Raw genomic sequence first — 26,074 nt, forward strand, 5'->3', positions numbered from 1 at the left:
AGCTTGCTCGCCAGGTTTCGAGAGGGTGCGTTTCTGGATGAGGTATCGAATATATTGCTTCCCCCTACTTATACTTCCCGAGGAGATCACGAATGTAAAATTAGAGAGATTAGAGCGCGCACGGAGGCTTTCAGACAGTCGTTCTTCCCGCGAACCATACGCGACTGGAACAGGAAAGGGAGGTAATGACAGTGGCACGTAAAGTGCCCTCCGCCACACACCGTTGGGTGGCTTGCGGAGTATCAATGTAGATGTAGATGTAGACTACAACCTACATACTTCTGAATCTGCTTAGTGTATTCATCTCTTGGTCTCCCTCTACGATTTTTACCCTCCACGCTGCCCTCCAATGCTAAATTTGTGATCCCTTGATGCCTCAGAACATGTCCTACCAACCGGTCCCTTCTTCTTGTCAAGTTCACGGTGGAAAGACGCTTTTTTTCTCAAAAAGTGAGCTTAAGCATACGCCAGTAAGTTAGTTAGGGGAATAAGAAAGCTTATACCTAGGTGTATAAAATATATCTGTGTAGGTGGTCATTATATGTAAAAGTTAATAAAAAAAGCCTTCTAGTGCTTCAAATCTGTTTTCTGTTTACCATTGATTTATAATTAGGTGTAGCATTGTTGGGCACACTTTTCTGAACTGATTTGGGATGTTTATAGCTATGGGTGTCTAGTTTTGTGATACATGTGAATTTATGAAGTTTTTTTATTTTATTTCCATGTGTGTAACACATGTAAAGTCTTCTCTCGTCATATAGCACAATAATTTCTGCAACTGTTTGTAATTTCTGAAGTGGTTTAAATGTTTTGCAGTTTTTGACACACTATGTGGTAAGGTGCATGAAGTTGCATGCACTGCATTTTGCAACATGTACACAGATTCATGTACAGTGATGTGTCACAGCAAAATATAACCAGCTCTTGTGTGGCTCAACACATCACATATTTGGAATAGTGGTGGCAGTGTTGTTTTTTTTACTGATATGTTAATTTACATCACTTTTTGGAAAAACTTTTATATGGTCCAATTTACTGTGCAGCTTAGGAGGTTCTGTTTCATGAGACACTCTCACAATTTTTATCTGTAACCTCAGCAAGATGCAGGATGAAGGTACCAGCTTCAGAAAGAAGCAGCAGATGTTATGGTCCTGTGGCAATAGATTTTGTAAAAAGTGCTGACACTTTTACCTATGACAGCATCTTTGTTTGAATATCTTTGTGTATTCAGTCTTGGTGGAAATTTGATTCCATTTCTGTACAATTTTCGGGTTTCTTAGATTGTTAGATTCTAATTCTTTTCACATCGTATGTCACTGGGACATAGTCTGCTGTAATTGCGACATTGAAGTCACTGGGACATATTTTGGCGCGATTGCAGCATGTTAGTCATTGCTAATATATTGCACTGCTTAGAACTTCCATTGATCACCAGTTTTGAGGATTAGTAGTGCCCACATATGTTCAGAGTTACAAAGGCTTTTAGTGTCAGTATTAATTGTATTTAAATGTACATGTGTTTTGTTTGATTGTAAGTATGTATTTTTTCATTCTCACATAAATATATTCATTATTTGTTATCAGTAACATCACTAATTTACTAGGTTGTAAAATTGCTCAACTTTCATTGAGCCTTTGATTTCTTGTTAGTACATGGTGTCCGCATGACTGGATGATGGTATTATACAGGTTTTTTTGAAATTATACATGGAAAAACATTGTAAATGATAGATACAGCCTCTTCTCTTTTGTTTCTGTAATATGTTTGGTTCCTGGTTTCCAGTTAGAAAGTTTGTTTGTAGCAGTTAGATTTTTTATGAGATAAAACCCTGGAAGATTTTGGAAAGAAATGAAAATTCTTGGCTATTAGAAAATGTATCTTCACATTTTTTGCAAAGCACTATTGTCCAAATTGTATACACTTTTGTACTATTTCAAATTAGTGAATGATCCAAGAAATGATCTACATCTTCATCTACATAGGTACTCTGCAAGCCACCATATGGTGCATGGCTGAGGGTACCCAGTACCACTAAATTTCCTTTCCTGTTCCATTTGCAAATAAAGTGAGGGGAAGAACAGCTGTCTATATGCTTCAAATGTCGGTTCTCTAAATTTCCTCAACAGTGTTTCTCGAAAAGAAGGTCGCCTTCCCTCCAGGGATTGCCATTTGGGTTCTCAAAGCATCTCTGCAACATGTGTTGTTTAGACCTACAGACAACAAATCTCGCAGCCCACCTCTGAATTGCTTCGATGTCTGCCTTCAATTTGACCTGGTACAAATCCGAAACACTTGAGCAGTATGCAAGAACAGGTCGCATCAGTGTCCTGTATGTGATTTCCTTTACAGGTGGACCACTGTTCCCTAAAATTCTCCCAATAATCCGAGGTCAGCCATCCCAACAGCAGAAATTTCTACTAGACTTTCGCAAGCAAAATTAAAGGTTACTCACTGCAAAATCTGACTTTCAGGAAACGAGATGGAAAACTTGCACTCACTAACCAAGAAAACTGCGAAGAACTGGCACTGTACTTTTCCGACCTCCTCAACTGCCCAAACCAACCAAACATTTCCAACACCTAGTCCCAGAGCACACAAAACCTGATGCAGAACCACCAACACAAGAAGAAATCCATCACCACATCAAAAAACTCAAAAACAGAAATGCATCATGAGAAGATGGAATCGTCGTAGAATTACTGAAAAATCTGGGGACACGATCACTTCAGGAAATCGCACAGATCGTGCAAGAAATCGGACAAAGTGAAAAACTGCCAGATGACTAGAAATGTGCTCTCATCTACCCACTTCACAAAAAAGGAAACAAATCTAACATAAATAACTACAAAGGAATCTCCCTCCTCCCCGTCCCTTACAAAATACTCTCTGCCTGCCCCCTACAATGTGCACAAGAACAGCTTGAGCCCCTAATTGGTGAATACCAGACAGGGTATAGACAACACAGATCATGCACTGAACAAATTTTCAACCTACAATCCACATTAAAACTTAGAAAGCCTACGACTCCATTGATTGACAATCTGTCTTTAATATACTTGAAGAAAGCAATCTTGACCCAAAAACACGATGACTCATCCAACAAACTCTAACCAACAAAACTTCCAAAGTGAAGTTCAGTGGAGAAATCTCCCAACCTTTCCTCATCAAAACTGGTGTCGGACAGGGTGACGGACTCTCCCCACTACTCTTCAACATCGGTCATAAAAGAATGGGAAAAGGTAGTGAAAAAGCAAAACAGCTGGAGACCCATCATGCAAGGAAAAAACAGGATAACATCAATAATGTCACATGTTTAGTCTTCACTGGCGATCTCGTGATCCTCTTGGAGGATGAACAAACAGCAATTCATCAGATCGAAGTACTCAAAGAATGTGCTGGTAAAGTCGGGCTCCAGATCCCTTTGATAAAAACTGAATTTATGGCCACAAAACATATCAAAACAGAAAATTTCATCACAGAATATGGCACAATAAATGTAGTCAATCACTTCAAATACTTCTGTGAAATCATCGAACCCTCAGGAAAAGAAAGATTAGCCCAAAAAGCACGTGAATTCAAAATGTGAAAAGCATACAAGAAAATTGCAAACATCTAAAACAGAAGCTGCATGAATATCAAAACAAAAATTCGACACTATGCGACTGTCATCAAACCCGAAACACTGTATGCAAGCGAGACCTTAGACCTCAATTACGAAGGGCATCTAGACAACATCAAAAAAGTTGACAGGAAAATCATTTGCAAAATCCTGGGACCAAAGGTCACAGATGAAGGATATCGGCTACATTCAAACACGACAACAGAAAAATATTCCAACATTGAAACAGACTTCCACAAACGATGACTGAAGTTCTATGGACACAAAATGAGACTGGGTGACAACAGATTAACAAAGAAAATTCTAATGTACTCACAGAAGCTAAAAGCAACACCAGTCTGGATCAAACAAGTTCAAACTGATCTCAAAAATGCCAGCATCACATCTGCAGACATTGCAGATCTAAAAATCTTCAGACAGGAGAGCCACTGCTGGGAAGTTGCACCAGAAGAAAAACCCGAAAGATCTATAGGAAAATGCACAGAAGAAAGTCAAGCTAAACATAGTGAGAGGATGAAACAATTCTGGAAGGACAAGAAAAATAGCAACCACAGATTGTAGTTAGCTTTGTGTGGTCCTCTATGGGTCTAAACAATTTAAATTGATGATGATGATGATGTCGTCGTCGTCGTCGTCGTCGTCGTCGACGACAACGACGTTGGATCAAGAAGAGGCAATGGCCATGTGAGGAAATAATCAAAGAATGCTAAACACATCGGCTCAAGATGCACTCTTCAACAGTCTCTGGAAATCAAAGTAAACGCATGGTTGTTAATGATTGGACAGTGTGTCAAACATTGACATTTGAGACCCACCCACTACATCTTGTATTGTAGAATATTGTAACAATAGATTAAAGTAGTTGATATTGTGCAACTCTTGTTAAAGTGACAATGTGTGAGAAACTAAACTAATAACTTTAAGTTAAAAATCATTAAATTCATAGCACTAGCCTATATCTGGCATTTTGTAAATGAATTTGGGTGCTGGACACACAAATCGATCACTTTTACAAAGCTATCAAAATATGAGTCTTTCATTTTTGTACAGGACACCATAAAACAGATTTGTTACTGCCCTCTTTTGGTGTTCGGGACTCATTTTCTGTGACATCTCAATAATAATAATAATAATAATAATAATAATAATAATAATAATAATAATAATAGATGATGATGATGATGATGATGATGATGATGATGATTTCACCCTCCTTATCTTCAAACCCCCCTACTTAACAGTTTGTGATTAAGATGCAAATTTAGTTGTAAATTATTACACGTATATTTTAATTTTCCATTTGCTATCAAAATTTTGTCTTAAGTGTGTTGCTTAGGTGCTGGTGTTTGATGTGTAATCAGTCATATGCTTATATACAGTCAGTAATCAGCTTCAGGATAAATAGATGTAACTTTTGAGTCTGCCAGTTTATCAATTAATTACCTGCCTCTAGGCTTTCTGCTAAATTTGATTTTGGAATTCTATAGTAATTTTTGAAGATAGCCGGTTTTCAGGTTAATAATTTTAACTATAGAAGCAGTAATTTTAGTACCGCTTGGCTCCTTGCTGTGTGCTCCACCACTTAACAATGATATTGCATTATAGCTTTCAGATTTGCTTTTTATAAAAAGTAAACCTTCCATTATTTATTTTGCAGAATGCAGTACCCAGTTCGGCTGGCAACCAGTTAAACACGTCTCTTCCCATAAGAAGCGAAGGAAACGTCGTACTAGGTGAAATGCGACTGAATCATGTGGTTGCTCCTTCAGTACAGGCCATCCAAAATGTAATTACCCCAACACCAGAAACTGCGGAGAGCATTTTACGGACCCAGTCTACAACTACCTCAAAGTACCCACTTATTGCAACTCTTGCAAGGTTCACCCCAACAGTTACTGTGAAAGCGCAAGAAGACAATGTTGTTGCGTATTCTCGAAAAGCTGAGGATGGCTCGTGGGTGACAACAGTTGCACCAAAGCCTGTTGCAGTAAGTACTTTCTTCCTTCTCCAGTCTATGGATTTTTTTTTTTTCATGGAAAGTTATGCTGAAGATAATAGCTGGTATGGACAAACTGTGTGATTGCTTTCACTAAACCAGTACACTATTGTGCACGTATATGAGCTGTTAAATTTAGACAGTTGCTTGAACTGAAGCAGATACACGAAGCATCAAGATAAAATTTTGGGAAAAATTAGCATCTGTAACATTGTTTGGGACAGGTTAAAATTAATAACAGATTACACATGCAGTGATGCAGAACTGGTGCAGTGATCTGACGGAAAGGTTGGGACTTCTGTAAATTCACAATCCTTTAATCCATTAGGGAGTAGAGTGATCGAAAAAAAGTGTGATTTTATCTTGTAGAGTGGAAATCAATAACGGGCTAAGTGCCAAAAAGACAGATTCTGAGTTGTTTAGTTTATTATTATTATTTATTATTATTATTATTATTATTATTATTGCTTTGACAAAAACATTTGAATGCAAAAAACCTCAAAAATATTTTTTATTTATTGACTGTAAGAAGTCACACAATTGTTGCAAAATTTTTCTAAGATCCCTACCGTTAGATCAATGAAAATCAATATTTTAATATGAAAAATGCAGAATGTGCTAAATGCCATATAGGTATCAACAAAAATGAGGTAGGTGCCAATGAAAGAAATCACAAGCATTCACCCCTTTTGTTAATAATACGCACTTTACAGATGCACTGTCCTGTGAATAAATTGTTTTTAATCCTTCTTTTAATTCTATAGAGCGCAAAGGAATTTTTATTGATTAATTGTTCAGAAAATGTTCTTTTACCTACTTTCAAATACGGCAGCATCTGCTGTAGGTAGTTGCCTTTTCAGCTGACAAGTTGTGTTAACATTGTTGTGACACTACAGCGAACTTCTTTATTATGTCAGTGGTTATCCCATTCTTGAAAATCTTGTTGGTGCTCCAGTACTGATGACATCAGGTGCAGTTTTTTTTTTTTTTTTCATGTGAATCCAACTACATTTGGAAATATTTATTTTCTTAATTTTAATGTGTGTATCGGCTACTTTTTTAAATGTAAAAGTCCTCAGGCTGGAGCAAAGTAACCACAAATAGATTGTTAGGTGTCACATTTTCCAAAGGCCCTTAGGTACTTGGCATTCTTCCAGCCTCGTAAGTTTCTCAATCTGGGTAAAATCTTTGTCACATGCTGCAAACAATTCAAAAGCTTTGTGGCACTCACAAGGAAATGGTCCAATAAGACATGTCAAAAGTTACTCTGAAATTTTCTACACAGGTAGAAGATGACAAAAGAAATGCACTGCCAAAATTTTAGCTGCTAAGAGGCACTGCAAATATTTTGTAAAAAATGTTTAAGTTACAAATTTTTGCCGCGTGAAGAACAGCTTACAACAACAGTTTGTACAGCCCTGCCCACCTAGCGCGCAACTTGGCGAATCACTCACATAGCACTGCGTCGTGGAATTATCCGGAGTTTACAACACCAATTTTAAGAAGCCTGGTTTTTTCAATGGAGCGAATGAGAGCAAACACGTGTGAATGAGCATTTGCAGAAAAATCACTACCATTCATTTGTATATGGGTAGAATAGTTTATACTAGAGGGAATGGAAGAGAACACAAGGTAGCGAACATTACCTATGAATGCTGTGTTACTAGTTTTTAGTTTTTGGAGCTAATATTCAGCATACAGGATGCAACTCGATCTTCTTAGAGCCGCAATGTGAAACTTACCTATTCAGTGAGGATTATTTTGCATGGCGAGCCCACTGTTCTTAATGGAGTATGCAAAATGGCGCACCATGGAAGAAAGAATTTAAATGTGTCAATTTGTATGGAAACGTGATGTGTGTGGAGATTGTGCACTTTACACAGAATTGCATCTCCATCTCTCCTTAGGACTGGTCCAAAATTCACCTTGTATGTCGGCTGCTATTTTTCCCTGGCTTCTCGTTACCATGGAGGAGAAATTTATAAACAGAACACTAATTACTGACATTGAACATCATCTCAAGAGGTGACACAACTAGTGTTTCCACTACGTGTGTAAGGTATAATGGTCATATTGAAAAATGGTCTAGTGGCAAAGTGCGTGCTTCACGATCCAGTGTGCGGGATCAAATCCCGTTCAGACAACAACTTTTTCTCTGAGTTTTAACCTAGCATTCACTTCTCACAGATGTTGGAGTGGCGACGAAAGACATGCGGTTCGGATTCCACATTAAACTGTAGGTCTCAGTTTTCTGCTTAGGTAACTGGGAAAGGTGAGGGAGGAGTAAGTAGCTGCAGTGGCATCCGGTTGAAAGCCCTGCAAGAGGCCTACTGGGTACACCAGACTGAATTCTTTTTCACTCGTTCCTGTTAACTTGTTTGCTCCAGTGAAAACCTGGCTTAAACTATATAAGCATTTCTTTTTTTATTTTAATAACTTGATGTCAACAGTTCAATTCTTGCACATTTAATTCTGATAAAAGTGACTAGCAGAGAAAATAAAATCATGGTAGTGTTTGATGTCATAGACGACTTCCCTCACTGAGGACTTGTAATTTGTTGAAATGAAAGGTCTTGAAGTACTACATTTTATAACAATCTCTATAGGCCACTCCTTATAATAATGTTTGAATGTTGTACAATTGACTATCAGTGAAACAGTTCATTGTTTACTCCCTGTAGTCCTCACAAAAATGCGAAGTGTCTATTGAATGACGAAAAGAAACATTTTTCTTGCACCTGGCACACAGGAGAAAGGAAAAATTGATGCAGTCGGGCACTTTGCAGTAACCACTAGTTTTGTTTAGATAGAACTGGGATGGAGTCAGAAATGGTCCCGGCCCTTGTTCTGCATATTGCGCTGCATACCAGACCTACTACATCAAATTCGTAAAGCGTGGCAAAGAAAACTGGTAATGCACAAATGACTGGAGCTTAAGAATACTGTTACGCTGATAAACCTGAAATGAGAGAGAGGTGTTGGAAATTATGTTGTCTGATAATTTCCTGAAAAATTTTTTCCACTATTGAAAAAATTCTTTATCAAGAGGTTGAATCACACTAGTAGTTCCAGGTGAACTCCACGTTACATCTACAGGTTTTTTTGTGGTCCTCTACAAAAACAGAAGCATAGTTACATCTAGACCACGAATCCAACAAAAGCAATGAATTAGTTTCTGCAGCTGGTAGGAATGCGTTCCAAACAAAATGTTGAAAATTATTCTTTCCCATTTTTCCAGATTTTGATATGTTGTTTACAAGATTTTTGCAACTAAACAGTCCATTTTTTATTTTTGGTCCTAATTTGACTTGTGGTTCTTGAAGACAGATATACAGCTGCTGAAACAGGAATCAACTCATACTTATCACTGGTATTATCGTATATGAATATGTCATAGCATTTATTGATGGGGCAACCGACTCTGTCTTTTTTCAGCCTGAAATGATAAAGTACGGTGTGAAACGCAGTTGTTTCACGAAACCTGACTGATCAGCATTATAAAAAGCAGTTTCAGGGATAACAACTACTTTAGTCTTTACGTCAGCTATGAATTTCTCTCTAGCATTGTCTATCACTGGCAGCTGCTCTACACATTTGTGTGACCTAAACTTGGTAATTTTGCGACTTTGTACTCCGTATGATTTCGTGAACTTGCATAGCCAGGTCAGTGAAGCCTGGAAATTAGCTATGTTCATGTCTGATGCAATTTGGAGGTTCCAGTCTCGTAGATCTCCATCTGTAAGGGTGCACAGCCTCTTGCGAGCAGTTCTAAATCCTTCAAACAGTTTTTCATTCACATAGTTTCGGGTTTCTGTTTGGCGCATATTTCTTACCTCGTGTAATTAATTCTTCCATTTGTATAGTTCACGCTCTGGTTTTACAAAATGAAAACACCTTTGCACACTGCGTAACTTCAAGCAGTTTTTTCCCCTCCTGCATTTAACCAATATTTCAATGCCCTTTCTTTGTCGCTGAAAGCTGTTGCAGCAATTTTTTTTTTAAAGAGAACCTGGAAGGTATTCTACATCTACATCTACATCTACATCGATACTCCGCAAGCCACCCAACGGTGTGTGGCGGAGGGCACTTTACGTGCCACGGTCATTACCTCCCTTTCCTGTTCCAATCGCGTATGGTTCGCGGGAAGAACAACTGTCTGAAAGCCTCCGTGCGCGCTCTAATCTCTCTAATTTTACATTCGTGATCTCCTCGGGAAGTATAAGTAGGGGGAAGCAATATATTCGATACCTCATCCAGAAACGCACCCTCTCGAAACCTGGCGAGCAAGCTACACCGCGATGCAGAGCGCCTCTCTTGCAGAGTCTGCCACTTGAGTTTATTAAACATCTCCGTAACGCTATCACGGTTACCAAATAACCCAGTGACGAAACGCGCCGCTCTTCTTTGGATCTTCTCTATCTCCTCCGTCAACCCGACCTGGTACGGATCCCACACTGATGAGCAATACTCAAGTATAGGTCGAACGAGTGTTTTGTAAGCCACCTCCTTTGTTGATGGACTACATTTTCTAAGCACTCTCCCAATGAATATCAACCTGGTACCCGCCTTACCAACAATTAGTTTTATATGATCATTCCACTTCAAATCGTTCCGTACGCATACTCCCAGATATTTTACAGAAGTAACTGCTACCAGTGTTTGTTCCGCTATCATATAATCATACAATAAGGGATCCTTCTTTCTATGTATTCGCAATACATTACATTTGTCTATGTTAAGGGTCAGTTGCCACTCCCTGCACCAAGTGCCTATCCGCTGCAGATCTTCCTGTATTTGGCTACAATTTTCTAATGCAGCAACTTCTCTGTATACTACAGCATCATCCGCGAAAAGCCGCATGGAACTTCCGACACTGTCTACTAAGTCATTTATATATATTGTGAAAAGCAATGGTCCCATAACACTCCCCTGTGGCACGCCAGAGGTTACTTTAACGTCTGTAGACGTCTCTCCATTGATAACAACATGCTGTGTTCTGTTTGCTAAAAACTCTTCAATCCAGCCACACAGCTGGTCTGATATTCCGTAGGCTCTTACTTTGTTTATCAGGCGACAGTGCGGAACTGTATCGAACGCCTTCCGGAAGTCAAGAAAAATAGCATCTACCTGGGAGCCTGTATCTAATATTTTCTGGGTCTCATGAACAAATAAAGCGAGTTGGGTCTCACACGATCGCTGTTTCTGGAATCCATGTTGATTCCTACATAGTAGATTCTGGGTTTCCAGAAATGACATGATACGCGAGCAAAAAACATGTTCTAAAATTCTACAAGAAATCGACGTAAGAGATATAGGTCTATAGTTTTGCGCATCTGCTCGACGACCCTTCTTGAAGACTGGGACTATCTGTGCTCTTTTCCAATCATTTGGAACCCTCCGTTCCTCTAGAGACTTGCGGTACACGGCTGTTAGAAGGGGGGCAAGTTCTTTCGCGTACTCTGTGTAGAATCGAATTGGTATCCCGTCAGGTCCAGTGGACTTTCCTCTATTGAGTGATTCCAGTTGCTTTTCTATTCCTTGGACACTTATTTCGATGTCAGCCATTTTTTCGTTTGTGCGAGGATTTAGAGAAGGAACTGCAGTGCGGTCTTCCTCTGTGAAACAGCTTTGGAAAAAGGTGTTTAGTATTTCAGCTTTACGCGTGTCATCCTCTGTTTCAATGCCATCATCATCCCGTAGTGTCTGGATATGCTGTTTCGCGCCACTTACTGATTTAACGTAAGACCAGAACTTCCTAGGATTTTCTGTCAAGTCGGTACATAGAATTTTACTTTCGAATTCAATGAACGCTTCACGCATAGCCCTCCTTACGCTAACTTTGACATCGTTTAGCTTCTGTTTGTCTGAGAGGTTTTGGCTGCGTTTAAACTTGGAGTGGAGCTCTCTTTGCTTTCGCAGTAGTTTCCTAACTTTGTTGTTGTACCACGGTGGGTTTTTCCCGTCCCTCACAGTTTTACTCGGCACATACCTGTCTAAAACGCATTTTACGATTGCCTTGAACTTTTTCCATAAACACTCAACATTGTCAGTGTCGGAACAGAAATTTTCGTTTTGATCTGTTAGGTAGTCTGAAATCTGCCTTCTATTACTCTTGCTAAACAGATAAACCTTCCTCCCTTTTTTTATATTCCTATTAACTTCCATATTCAGGGATGCTGCAACGGCCTTATGATCACTGATTCCCTGTTCTGTACATACAGATTCGAAAAGTTCGGGTCTATTTGTTATCAGTAGGTCCAATATGTTATCTCCACGAGTCGGTTCTCTGTTTAATTGCTCGAGGTAATTTTCGGATAGTGCACTCAGTATAATGTCACTCGATGCTCTGTCCCTACCACCCGTCCTAAACATCTGAGTGTCCCAGTCTATATCTGGTAAATTGAAATCTCCACCTAAGACTATAACATGCTGAGAAAATTTATGTGAAATGTATTCCAAATTTTCTCTCAGTTGTTCTGCCACTAATGCTGCTGAGTCGGGAGGTCGGTAAAAGGAGCCAATTATTAACCTAGTTCGGTTGTTTAGTGTAACCTCCACCCATAATAATTCACAGGAACTATCCACTTCTACTTCACTACAGGATAAACTACTACTAACAGCGATGAACACTCCACCACCGGTTGCATGCAATCTATCCTTTCTAAACACCGTCTGTACCTTTGTAAAAATTTCGGCAGAATTTATCTCTGGCTTAAGCCAGCTTTCTGTACCTATAACGATTTCAGCTTCGGTGCTTTCTATCAGCGCTTGGAGTTCCGGTACTTTACCAACGCAGCTTCGACAGTTGACAATTACAATACCGATTGCTGCTTGGTCCCCGCATGTCCTGACTTTGCCCCGCACCCGTTGAGGCTGTTGCCCTTTCTGTACTTGCCCAAGGCCATCTAACCTAAAAAACCGCCCAGCCCACGCCACACAACCCCTGCTACCCGTGTAGCCGCTTGTTGCGTGTAGTGGACTCCTGACCTATCCAGCGGAACCCGAAACCCCACCACCCTATGGCGCAAATCGAGGAATCTGCAGCCCACACGGTCGCAGAACCGTCTCAGCCTCTGATTCAGACCCTCCACTCGGCTCTGTACCAAAGGTCCGCAGTCAGTCCTGTCGACGATGCTGCAGATGGTGAGCTCTGCTTTCATCCCGCTAGCGAGACTGGCAGTCTTCACCAAATCAGATAGCCGCCGGAAGCCAGAGAGGATTTCCTCCGATCCATAGCGACACACATCATTGGTGCCGACATGAGCGACCACCTGCAGATGGGTGCACCCTGTACCCTTCATGGCATCCGGAAGGACCCTTTCCACATCTGGAATGACTCCCCCCGGTATGCACACGGAGTGCACATTGGTTTTCTTCCCCTCTCTTGCTGCCATTTCCCTAAGGGGCCCCATTACGCGCCTGACGTTGGAGCTCCCAACTACCAGTAAGCCCACCCTCTGCGACTGTCCCTGGAAGTACGGCTTTGAACAAGTTTGAGCAGTCAGTTTATTTAAATTAGTTGGTTTTTTGTCTTGCGGCTGTTGAAATATTAAAAATCTCAAAATCATGTACAAGCATAACACAGTACCAAAAGTATTGGGAGTGTCTATTTCCATGGGATGCTCCTGATGCCAAAAACTGTACAATTGATATTTGTACTGAGTGCAAGAAAGTAATCAAAGTTTCCAACTTGGGGAAAAGTGCTTTGGAAAGTCATGCCACCTGGGAAGCCCACTGAGAGTGAACTCGCCACTCAGGGCCCATAGGGTCCATGCATTGGCCTAACTACATCCCTTGGTGCCAGGATGCAATTGGTCTCGCTTTCTGTTGTGTGGCCAGTGTAGGAAAAGGTTTGTGGGATGAACGACGTCTACTGGCAGTTTGCTCACTGTCTCATGGTTGTGTGCATCATGGGAGCCCTTCAGGATCATGTGCTAAACAGCTGGCTGCCTGCATGACATTGCTGTAATGTGGGTTGCTGGCAGAGTATGAGTAGGCCCCCAATACACTAATTATTATTAAATATAAAATCTGTGAAAATACACAGTTTAAAAATGGTGTTATTTTATCATAACTAACATGTAATCAACTTGTTTAGCCATTCTTCTGTAGATGGACAATAGCCTTCAGCGGTTTAGTCATACAACCCCCCCCCCCCCCCCCCCTACACCAGTGATTCTTGAACTCCTACGTACAAAACAGCTATAAGACACGCTTTTTTTCTTCGAAAAATTGCCTCCAAAATTCAGGAGCGTCTTACACACGAAATAAATATAAAAATGCCCAGTGTTCAATTTAAAATTGCTGCTAGTCTTAAAAATGACCATATATTCGATGCCTCGCGAAACATATCTATATCTGGCAACATTGAAAAAATTGCAGCAGTGCACTGAGGTGATGAACATGAGTTGCAGGGATTCACAAGCTTGCTAACACTATCTACCTCCTACCCTGCCATAACAAACCCAGAACACTGTGTCACTGCAGTCTACAGTGTCAGTGTACTTGAACTGAAAGTCATTTGTAGTACTAGTAATAGTACAATAATTTAGATAGTAGCTGGTTTTGTAATGGAAAAAAATAAAAGGTATTCATTTGATGCGGGATATAAATTGAAAGTAATAGCATATGCAGAAGAATGTGGTAACAGAGCAACTAGGTGGCATTTCGACCCTCCACCAACAGAAAAAACCATTTGCGATTGGCAGGCTTGTAAAGAAGAACTGAAAAAAGTGAGGAAGATTGAACGTGTGAATAGGGGATTGAATGCAAAATGGCCAAAACGATGACGTGTTGAAATGGATTCAAGAACACTGTCAAGATGGCACTGGAATTAATACAATAATGATTCAAATACACACTTGTATGCTAGTGCTACAGTGGAACTTAAGACTTTAAGGGTGGAGTTGGTTGGTGCTATAGGTTTGTGAAGGGTCACGAACTTAACATGCAAACCAAAACCAAAATATCTCAGGAAATTCCACAAGAGGATGGAGAGAGAATATTATCCTTCTATCACTTTATTATTTAACTTTGAAAGAAACTAAGCCAAATAGCGAATGTGGACGAAACTCCTCTGACATTTGATGCGCCGAGTAGGAACTGTTGCCATGAGAGCTGCTAAAACTGAGACTATAAAAACAAGTGGACGTGAAAAAAAAAAAGTGCTACACTGTTGTCCTTTCATTCGGTGCTGATGGTACTAAACTTGCATTTTCAAGTGCGAGACAATGCCAAAATCTTCAGAAATACCACCAAGTGGTGGTTTTCACATACATGACAAGGGTTGGGTGGACGAGGCTGGAATAAAATTATGGGTTAACAGAGTGTGGAAGAGAAGGAAAGGTGCTTTATTAAAGAAGAGTTCTCTTCTTATGCTATATCAGTTTAGTAGTCATTCGAAAAGTTCTGCAAAAGAGAATTTACTACCACTACTCGTTTATGCTACAGCCCTTGTAGGGTTTTGGCCTTCCGGACAACCTCCGCCCACTCTTCTCTGCTGGCTACCCTGGCTCTCCACCTTCTCACTACCATCCTTCTCAAGTCCTCTTCCACGTTGTCTAGCCATCTGGTCCTTGGTCTGCCCCTTATATGACGTCCACCGGGTTTTCCTTTGAAAATTTTCTTGACTTTGCTGTTCTCCTCCATTCTTTCTACATGTACCAACCAACATAGTCTATTACTCTTTATTTCTATAGACTTAATGAAGCCGAAGAGTGGGCAGGAGAGGATATTAAAGAAAGATGGGAAATGGTTAAAGGAATAATACACGAGATGGCTTAAACTGTACTGGGCAGAAAGAAGCAGTCAAGAACCCAGAGCTGGTTTGAAGAAGACTGTAGGAGGAAGATAGAAGAAAGAAATGAAGCAGGAAAAAGAATGCTGCAGAGGAGAACTGGAGGTACTGTAGAAGAGTACTAGGAGAAGAGAAGGGGAGAAGTTAAGAAGTGTAGGAGGAAAAAGAGAGAATTTGAAAAACAGTGGAGTGATGAGTTAGAAGAGAGAAATACTGCTCAAGAAACAAGGAAATTCTGTATGAGGGTTACAGATATAAGGAAAGGGTTCCAACCCAGAGCAGTTTTCTGTAAAGATAAGGAGAGAAATCTTATTGGAGGAAAAGAGCAGAGTTTAGACAGATGGGTGGAGTATTTTAGTGAACTACTGAATACAGAATCAGAAAATGAAGGTGGAGTTGATGCCGGTACGGCAGAAGAGGTGGAGCAGGAAGTAAACAGAGATGAAGAGCACTGGGGATCAGTAGCAGAACCCACACTGTAAGAAGTTAAAGTTAGTATCGAGACTCTAAAAAACAATAAAGCTCTGGGAGAAGACAATATTACAGCAGAAATGATAAAATATGGTAAGGGTTTTGCATGAGATTATAGTGGAAATATGGCAGAAAGAAAATATGCCGAAATAGTGGAGTACAGCAATACTCTGCCCTATACATAAGAAACATGACAAAGCTGACTGTGGGAATTATAGAGGAATTGCACTACTCTGTATAGTATATAAAGTATTAGGAAAAATCATGGCTGGGTGGTTAAGAACATACGTAGGAGAGTATCTAGGAGACTGCCAGTGTGGTTTCAGAGCTAATAGATCAACTACAGACAAGATTTTCACTATCAGATACATCGTTGAAAAATGTTATGAGTACAACATCGATGTCTACCAGCTGTTCATTGACTTCAAACAAGCTTATGACAGTATCAAAAGGGATCAATGTTAGAATGCAATGCAAGAGGCAGGAGTCCCTAACAGAGTGATAAGTTTGGTTCAAATGACTTCGAGAAGAACAGTATGCAAAGTAAAGATCGAGGGTACTTTATCAAAGGCATTTGAAGTTAACCAAGGACTGCAGCAGGGTGATGTGCTCTCCCCTATTATGTTTAATGTCGCCTTTGAGAGTGTAATGTGAAAGACACAAAGCAACAACCCTGGGGAACACTGTTTAATGGAGTGACTCAGGCGCTTGCATATGCAGATGATATGTAGTTATTGATGGATGGGCCAGAGTGAATTGAAAACTTTTGACCTTAACAAGGAACTAAAAGAATCCTTTGATGGTCTAAAACTGCTTCAAATTAGTACCTACAGTTTGCACGTATTGTATGGCACTTTCAAAACAAGCACACCATAAACTTAATAGGGACATCATCTTTTTTAGAGCACTTTATTAGTTATTTCATGATTTGCCTGCATGGAGATAACCAGATCTTCATCCTTTCCTACATAATTTTGTGGAACAAGAGGGATCGAAAATGCCAATGCAGCTGAAAAAGCTGTAGAAATTATTGAATATATTTGAACTTATTTTACTGAAAGATAGAAATTAAAAACTATTCCTCCATCATAGAGTTTCAGAATTGTTTCTGATGCTGTCAATAATAAATTGCTAGCTCCAAAACTGACATTGTTCGGTTCAACGGCACATTGCTTGGCACAATTTTTACTTGATTGTCAGAGCAGTGTTCCAATGGCTCCACATCTACATGATGAAGTACATAATCTTATGAATATTTTGATGCAGCGAGAAAGGATGTAAAGAAGTGGATTACATCATTGTTACTAGAGAAATTGTGAGAAAGATTACTACCCCTGAAATACAACTTAATGTGTGGGATTTCCTGCTGCAATCCAGAAATTACATTAAACCAGGAAGTTGCTCAAAGAAGACTGACAGCATGACTTGAAATTTTGTTACTGAACGGAAGAATGTCGAGTTCAAAGGCAGACAGTGGCAAACTTGAATTGATGGAGATGTGGGGAGAAAAAGAATTGAAGATAAAATCGTACAAGAGAAGCAAAAATTATTTTGATAATTTCTAGATTTATGTAATCAAGTTACTTTCAAAGCCATGCCCAGAGTGTTGAGATTTTGTGCAAATTGTTTTAATAATCTCACATCGAAATGCTTCTGTTGCTGAGGCTTTTCTGTAAATGCTAAAATTATAATTTCAAATCGGACAGAAAAGAGCCTTATTGCTCAAAGAGACATATGTGGCACAGTCCAGGATGCTAATGGGGTTGACACTTTAAACATTGACAAGTTTTATACACTCTTTTTGCTTTGCACATTCTTTGTACATACATGATATTAAAACTAAGGAGAAGGAAGGTGAAAGATAGGAGGAGGAATGATTATTAAACAAACAAAATCAAGCTGAAATCTAAGAATTAGAAGGGAAAAGAGCAAATATGTTGAGCGAAGCCTCAAAGGTTTCAACTGAGATAGAAAATTTAAAGAAATGGTGTATTCATTTATATTATGGAAAAATTTCTAAAGTTTGTTCCCTTCAATTCAGAATGTGTAATTTTCTATTTGATATTTTGTACTGTCTGTAAATCAAAATTTAGTATATAATATTTTATAAATCTTTTAATTCATATCTCTGATTTATACTATTAATGAAAAATGTTGTTAATCATGGATATTCTAATAATTATCAATATATATACTTTTGAAAAAATGTTCTATTGTCAAATTTTGTAAAAAAAGTAACCTTCAAAAATATTTGCCATGAAAACCGTGGAAGGTACCTCAAAGTTCAAAATGACTCATTGCTGGATGCCCTGACACAGGTCCTGTATGGCTTGCAAGGGAATCTGCTACAATTCTTCCTGCAAATTACGTGCAAGTTCAGGTAAGGTTGATGGAGGTGGATAGTAATTGGACACCCTTCACTCCAAAAGAGACACAAAAACTCAACAATATTGAGATCTGGTGACTGGTGGCCAGGGGACATGGTGCCAGTAGAATGGCTGTGGATGGCAACAAGGCAGTTTGCTGAAATATCACACCATCTGTGAGCCACCACCATTCTGAATACCTGAGACTGGTCCAGAATCCTCACACACTGGGCAAATGTAAAATTGCACACACATTATTTCAGGGACAGCATTTCTTGACATGGACACTCATTACAGATTTGTTCCATTATGAGCAATTACAATTTTAACTTGGTTCACTGTCCTGATGAAATAAAGCACTGTTAAATTCAACAACTTCTTTTCTAGTGGTCCCATAGCATGTGTGAGGTTGAAAAATGACATTTTATTTTTGGTAGAGGTTTCTGCTGCACAGCTGATTTATGTACTCATAGTAATTACAAAATCATAAGACAAACTCGTTTTGGCATTTTGTCATTATCAGACATACCTGTGCAGATGGTATAATATTGTTCCTTACATCTGTGTTAGTTAGTCTATGTATGGTACATTGTTTGGGTCATAGCTGGTATGACATGGTCCATATTGCTTCTTCGATAAGTATCAGTTGTCTTCCATTTATATTATGTTCACATAATTTCTCTCTACTTTCATTTGCGTGAACTCTATAAAATTATTTTTGACAGCTGCGGCTGTTTGAAATTATGTTTCTTGGAAAGTCTGTGAGTACATTTAATTTTCAGAGATAGGTATTTTTTGAATTTAGGTAAATAATATTCTATCGTTTCTTGTGATGATTCATCCCTTCTCCTTTCTAATGTCAATAAAATTTTCCAGGTATTTTTTTATGTATAAAATCTGTATGTTCATTATTTTCTGGGAATTTTTCTGTATGAATGTAAATTCACATTTCCTCCAAAATGTTCATTGTATGTCTCTTAGGTTATTTGTATAGAACTTTTTTGAAAGTTTCAGTATCTTCTGTCAGTTTTTGTTCCTTTAAATGTAAGTAAAATGTGGGTTGGTTGCTGTCACAGTTTCATGTATGTTCTTAAAATCTAATTCTGAAACTTGTACCTGTTTGTCCAGTATAAAAATTATTGCAGTGTTGCAAAGTTTGCAGACACCTGGATTTAAATAAGTGGAGATATTATTTTTTGGTGTCAGATTTTGGCCTTCAAGTTGTTGTTTGAACAAAAAAGTTAATTTCATTTTTGTTTTCTTTAACAAGTTGTCCATTTTATTTGATATTTGCCCCATGTGTGGTGCTGTGACATAGATCAGTAGGTTTATTTGCAATTTATTTTTCTTCCACTTTTAATTTTATTTCTTTGTGTGTATTATCTGTCTTTGGTTTCGTATGCTGTTCATATAATCTGAGTACTATTTTGGTGTTGAAGTAATTTTGTTGTGCCGTGTATTGTAATGTTTTTATTTCATTTTTATCACATTATTATCAAGAGGTAACTTCAGAATCACTTTAATCATTGATTTGAAATATGCAGATTTGCACGACAAAAATTTTTGTTTATGATGTCAGGGGTAGTAGTTTTTTTACATATATCAAATTGGTGGGGACTGTTTTTGTTGCCTATTTTTAGGTCTAAAAAGTATATGGATATTTGTGTTTAGTGAAGGGGCCCACTGACATGTAATAATTTATTTTCAAATTGATGGCATACTGATGCTAGTAGAGAGGCATGTTTCATGAAATGCCAAGAAATATACTATTTCCTCCCATGTACAGTTTGTGAAATGTCTCTAATGGAAAACTTGTAGAAATTACAGATCATACAGAGGTTTAATAACATTTCCTGCACACGATTTGAGAACTGAAGCTTAATGGTTTTACTTGAAGCACCTCCTACTGAATGCCGTAAGATGGCTTGTTTAGCTTAAATGTACAAGAGGTGGCTGAAAATTTCAATTAATGGTCTCAGAAAATAGAGGAAACCAAGAGTAACAAACAAAATACGTTTACTGGCACTCATAGTAGTCATGATTTTCTACAATACACTTCTAACATCCATCCACTGGGACAAAGTACTGAAAAGGCTTTCACTTAAATATTCTCCACAGAAAACATTGACTATGCTGGAACATAATGTCTCTTATATCCAGATTACAGGTGGAGAAATCAGTGCACTAGGAATACATTATGATGGCAAAGACCTCCTCTTGCAATCCGCAGTTTGTTTGACATATTTATTTGCTTGAAGGAAGATTGGTACTGTTGTACATGAAATATTTCATCAGAAAAATATGGGGGCTCAGTTTGCGCCCATGACAATATACAGTACCGTCCTTTGAGAACGAGCTGTAAAACCCCTTTGATATCTTGGCTGAGTAGCCTGCATGGTGCCAAGGGTTCTCAAAAAGTTTATCACTACAGTCCAGTTTATTTTACTTTTGAAAATAATTACAAATACAGTGAAACCCCTCTTGTACACTTTTCAAGGGACTTCGAAAAAATTGTGTAAAACACGGGAAAATGTAAAATGTGGGAAGTAATGTTTTAAGCTGTAAAAGTTACGTGTAGGATACTGCCTTGCACTTTATTTATGATACATGTACATAACAGGGATCAAAGACGTGTCAAGGACTTGTTTATTAATCTAATGAAGGTTTATCCTTCCTTATATATATAATTCTGGTGTCACAGTGTTAGTTGCCCTACTCCTCCGAAACGGCTCTGTTAATTCTGATGAAATTTTACGTGTATATTTGGTATGTCAGAGAATTGGTCGTAATCTATTTTTCATACCCCTAAGTTTAAGGGTGGTCCACCCCCAAAATTTTTTCTTTTTTTGGACAGAACATTTTATTTTTATTTTTTATGATGTGGCATTAAAAAATACACACAACCCTAAATTTTCACCCTTCTACCACTAACCCTAATTTTTTAATAGCGATTTTAGTAACTCGATAATTTTCAACCCCGGTCGATAACTGATCAATTGTCACTTCATTAGTTATCCTGCCAGGTGTCTATCAGTGATAGTCTTTCACTATTCGTTAGATAGGTAATTGAAGAAAACGTATCAAAAGCAACAGCTCAAATATCCCTCTCTGAATCGACTTAACTAGACCAAGAAGTTTAACTAGGTAGCACGCATCATTCGCCAAACCGAAATTTAGGCCTAGCGCACAAGTATTGATCGTACGATCAAATTGTTTTAGTGGAACAAAGAAGTTCCTATGCTCTCCTTTGTTCCTCTAAAAGAATTTAATCATACAATATTTTAAAGTACGATAAAAATCGATGCGATTGCGCTTGGCCTTGTCCATAATGCTGGCGAACACGTTTAGACACGAAATTGCCACAGTGTTTGTATGATGGTGTCAGCTAGCGCTCCAAGTGGCCATACGCTGAAACGTGCTAAATATGGTTCGACAAAGGTGTCACGACAATCACAACTATCATGAACTTGTGTTTGCCCAGTGGAGACAATTCAGAAATGGTTGTCGTTGCTCAGATCGTCATTCGAACAAATCTAGTTACTCCCATCAGCCATCATGCCAAGTAGAGCTTGGCAGCTGCGGGAAATAGGGCACGAATTGTTCCAACTTTTACAGGTTTCCTTTTTCAAATCTGCTGAGTAGAGCGCCTCGTTGTCAAGAAACTTAACAACGTAATATTTGTGAACACTACTGGATGGCCAACATCATGCCAACGTCACATTTTTCTCCACAAACATTTTTTCATAATGTGTAAATCACGGGAAAATTAGAAATATGTTGACGCAAAATCGGGTGCAAATTAACATTGTGGGCATAGGAAGTTTGACGAGACTGATAAAAAATGTTGTAAACGGTGGGAAAATGTTAATTGTGGGAATGTGAAAGTGAGGTTATACTGTATTGTCATTGCAGGTGATCCTTAGAAACGATACCTTACAATAAGTACACACACACTTTGTAACTGGTTTCAGCTACATATTGTTTTCTGTCTTTGCTAGAACATCCTTTCCATAACCCGTACATATTTCATGTATTTATATGTGATGTATTTTGACCTTGATTAACCTACAGGTACACTGGAATAAAGAAGCAGTTTGACCCTTTGGTTTCAGAGCATGTTAAGATGAGTCCAAATATGACCACAAGCAAATTGTGACTTCAGTAAAAAACACAGCCTCAGTTGCACCAGCAGAATGCCTATTTTGTACCTGGCCAAGACTATTAGTGAATGACAAATATTGCGATCATTAGGCCTATGCCAGGTTTCCTGCCATCAATCCAGTATTTGAGGATGTGCTATGTTGTTGTTGTTCAGTCATCACAGATTTGCTGCTTTCAGTTGTCACGTAATAACAAGAGCCAAAATGTGTGATTCTAAATAAATCTCTGTTGCAGCTGGAGAAGAAATTTTCCTCATTGTTATCACCATGCAGTTGCTGTTTCGCTATTGCTCTTTCTCTGAACAGAGAGAAAAGATCAGATTGTGTTGCTTGGGGCTCCCCCTACATAACCTTCTAGTACCCACTGTAGCATTTGTTTGCTCGAGAGAACCTTTTGTGTAAATTGCACACACCTTTTTCTCTTGGTACACCCTCCCCTCTACCACCCCTACACCTTATTCCTCCCATCCCTCCTAATCTGTTTTTATCCTATCTGGATGCCTTATTTGTCAATATTATTACTTGCCCTCTTCAATTTCTTTTATTTTGACTTTACCTTGTGTCGTCCTATCCCTTCTCTCACTCACTTGCATAGTATAGCATTTATTTCTTCGTAACTACCACTCATTCTTCTACTACGCAGGTGGCATCAAGTTTGAAGGTCATTTGTTGCACTTTGTATAGTTTGTATCCAGTGCCCCCCCCCCTCCCCCCCCCCGCCCCCTCTCTCTCTCTCTCTCTCTCTCTCTCTCTCTCTCTCTCTCTCTCTCTCTCTCTCTCATGCAAGTTTTTGTGTGTGTGTGTGTGTGTGTGTGTGTGTGGGGGGGGGGGGGGTTATTTTTATTTTTTATTTTATTTTGTACAAGGATTAGGTGATGGGCTGCTTCAGCAACTTTTATAAAATGATACTTCAGTCACTCTAGCGGCAGCGATACCTTTAAATCTGTCTTTATTTCTCCTATTGAGCAAGTGTTTTATGTACGAATATTAAAAACACTGAGAGTGAATACACGTTTGTGCTTTCTTGATTTTCAGGTGGTTTCGCTTACCTGTCGAAAGCAGGGTGTTGTGAAGTTTTCAAGCCGACGTCCAGATCAATCAAGAAATGGCCTGCAGACTGCATTAACAGAAGGAGTTGTTAGAGTACCAATGACCAGTGAGATATACAGCATTCAGCTGAACAATGCTACAAATCATGCAGCATCTACGATGAAATCTGTCCTCACAAACATTAGCACCAAACCTAGTTTGTTAGGTGCAAACACACTTCTAATAAACTCAGCAAAGAATCACGTGCCAATTCTTCCCAACATAACACGTAAGAACCAGAATTCTGGTACTCAGAATAGTGCTAATAGCTTTAAAAACATTTTTGCCAAATGTGTTACGACTAGTGCAAAGACTGTGGGTAACTCAAAACCATCACTTGTGAAGACTGGTCAGTTTCATATGCCAAATATTCTTAGTGCAAGTCTGAAGAGGCCTACAGAGACATATAAATCTAGTGCTGAAGCTAAGAGGAAAAGAAAAAATACAACTGTAAATGCCGTTGAAGTTATGACCAGTTTGTTGGGAAAGAAACCTGCTGGTACTCCAACATTTGCTTTAACTACTCCTCTCATAAAGGTTTCACTTCCTAGTGGAATTACTGCAAACTGCAGTCAACCAGAAGTTGTAAACTCAAATTCTGTATTCAGCTCACAAACAACCAGTGCTGAACAGCCGAAACCTATTATGACAGTTGCTTCGTTGCCTGATGTAGTGAAAGCATCATCTGTAAAAGGTAAATTTTCTTCAAAGATAGTTAGTAGATAATAAATTGTTGTAAAGGTTAGAATTTCATTTTATAAATAAGATTTTACTTTTCTTGCAGTGTAAAAAACAAAAATCTTTATGGCAGATGGTTAACTAATTTTGTAGTTACTTTGATACCACTGCTCTGATTTTAAAATGTGTACTTCAACTATGTTCATGTTTATGGTATTAACCTGTGATGCTATTTGAATTTTTTCCCTATTGTAAATAAATGAGTTGAATTCCTCTAAAGTGCATTAGAAGTTACCCTTTTGCAGTATGAAAGTTGTTGATCATTATTTCTTTGTTTACTATATATTTTGGAAATTGTGTTTTGAATTATGTTTAGCTAAAAAAGGAAAATCTATTTCTTTTAAGCCTGATAGTGGTGTATTTTTCTTCTAAAAGGGAAACAGCCCTCTTCTTTGGCAGACATTTTTTCACTTCTTCCATTTCTTTTGTTGTTCAGAATCCCAAATTTTACATGCCTTTTCCATTCTTCAACATTTTTGAACCTCGATTTAGAATCGCCATTTATCCTGTGCACTAGTATGGACATGAAAATCTCCTAAATATTTATCTTCAAATGTACATGTTTGTGTAATTATGGCTCATGAGGAGGACAAGGCCTTTTTTGCCAGGAGATTGTTGAACCCCTGCAATTGTAAAGCTGTTTGAAATTGTCAGCAAGAGCTTTTTATAGAATCGCTCAACTCTTTGGTCATGCATTGTTGGATATCCGCAGCGAAACAGGAGACGAGATCTGGTGCTACCAATATGATCGGTAGACCAAGGGACAGTCAGTTGCATGGGGTTAGCCTTCCTTGCCTCTCAGAAAAAAGTTGGCTGACAAAATCCAGGATGAAGACAATGTTCATCACATTTTTCAATAGCCAGGGTGTGATCCATCCAAAGAAGATAGGTAAGTCAATGAACACCTTTTTGTTGACTGTTACTTGGTCTCCAGATTCTATTGGTAGCACCAGGTCTCGGCTCCCATAAATATGCGGATATCCCACAAGGCGTGACCACAGTGCTTTGAGTGACTCCACAAGAAGCGTTTGCTTACAGTTTCCAAAAGCTTTGAAACTGATGCCAGAACTGTGTTGTAGATAACGATGATTACTTTGAAGCCCAATGAAAGTATTTTGTTTGCAAATATTGCTTCCTTCATTTTCTCAGACTATTGTCAAAACTTTCATGACACTCTTTGTATATTTAGAAACCAGACATAATTTGCAGTTAAGTGTCAGAGAAATGTTTAAAACTGAAATTAATCTGTCTTTTGCTGTTAATGAGAATTTTGTTTTATTAGCAATGAAGCAGTACTGCTGTTACTGCAACGCTTGGGTTTATAGACAATAATTGATGCCTTTGTTGAAAAGAATACACATTTATATATAACTTATTTTTAGGTGTAACACAGAATGTAAGAATAGCAGCATCGAGTAGTGCTATCCACGTACCAGCCAACTCTATAGCCTACCTGACTGCTGGACCTGTTACATTTCAAAAAATACCAGTCCTCAGCCCTCAGGTAAGTTTTTACCTCCATTTTGTTGCTTTATATTGAAGCAAAGAGTGCTGTGCCGTAGGTAAATGGTGTGTATTACTGTTGTACTAGAGAAGTAAGACAAATAATATTTAGCATATATTACAGTCAAAATAATTGTTACAAAATATGCCCAAAATGAAATTACTGTCAAATATGCTGTATGACAGTGAAAATTGGAACACTCAAAATTAATGGCCCAACTGAATACATACTGGGAGGATGTGTACAATAGTCTGTTGGCAAAACAGTGATTAAATTGGCACAGGAACTGCTCACACCTAAGCCCAGTAATACCCTGTCTTGTGTGACTGAGAAG

At 38.7% G+C, this 26,074-nt stretch overlaps 1 protein-coding gene across 1 annotated transcript in view; it reads left to right on the forward strand.

Annotated features, from left to right (window-relative positions):
* The window catches only part of LOC124722177 (mucin-5AC-like), a 68,204-nt gene extending 42,428 nt beyond the window's left edge, over positions 1-25,776 (forward strand). The window contains exons 5-7 of the mRNA XM_047247377.1: positions 5,278-5,607; positions 23,445-24,192; positions 25,619-25,776. Of these exons, the coding sequence (XP_047103333.1) occupies positions 5,278-5,607; positions 23,445-24,192; positions 25,619-25,776 (1,236 nt within the window). The remainder of the gene's footprint in view (positions 1-5,277; positions 5,608-23,444; positions 24,193-25,618) is intronic.
* The last annotated feature ends 298 nt before the right edge of the window (positions 25,777-26,074 follow it).

This window comes from Schistocerca piceifrons, chromosome X (genome assembly GCF_021461385.2).
Source record: "Schistocerca piceifrons isolate TAMUIC-IGC-003096 chromosome X, iqSchPice1.1, whole genome shotgun sequence".
Classification (NCBI taxonomy): Eukaryota; Metazoa; Arthropoda; class Insecta; order Orthoptera; family Acrididae; genus Schistocerca; species Schistocerca piceifrons.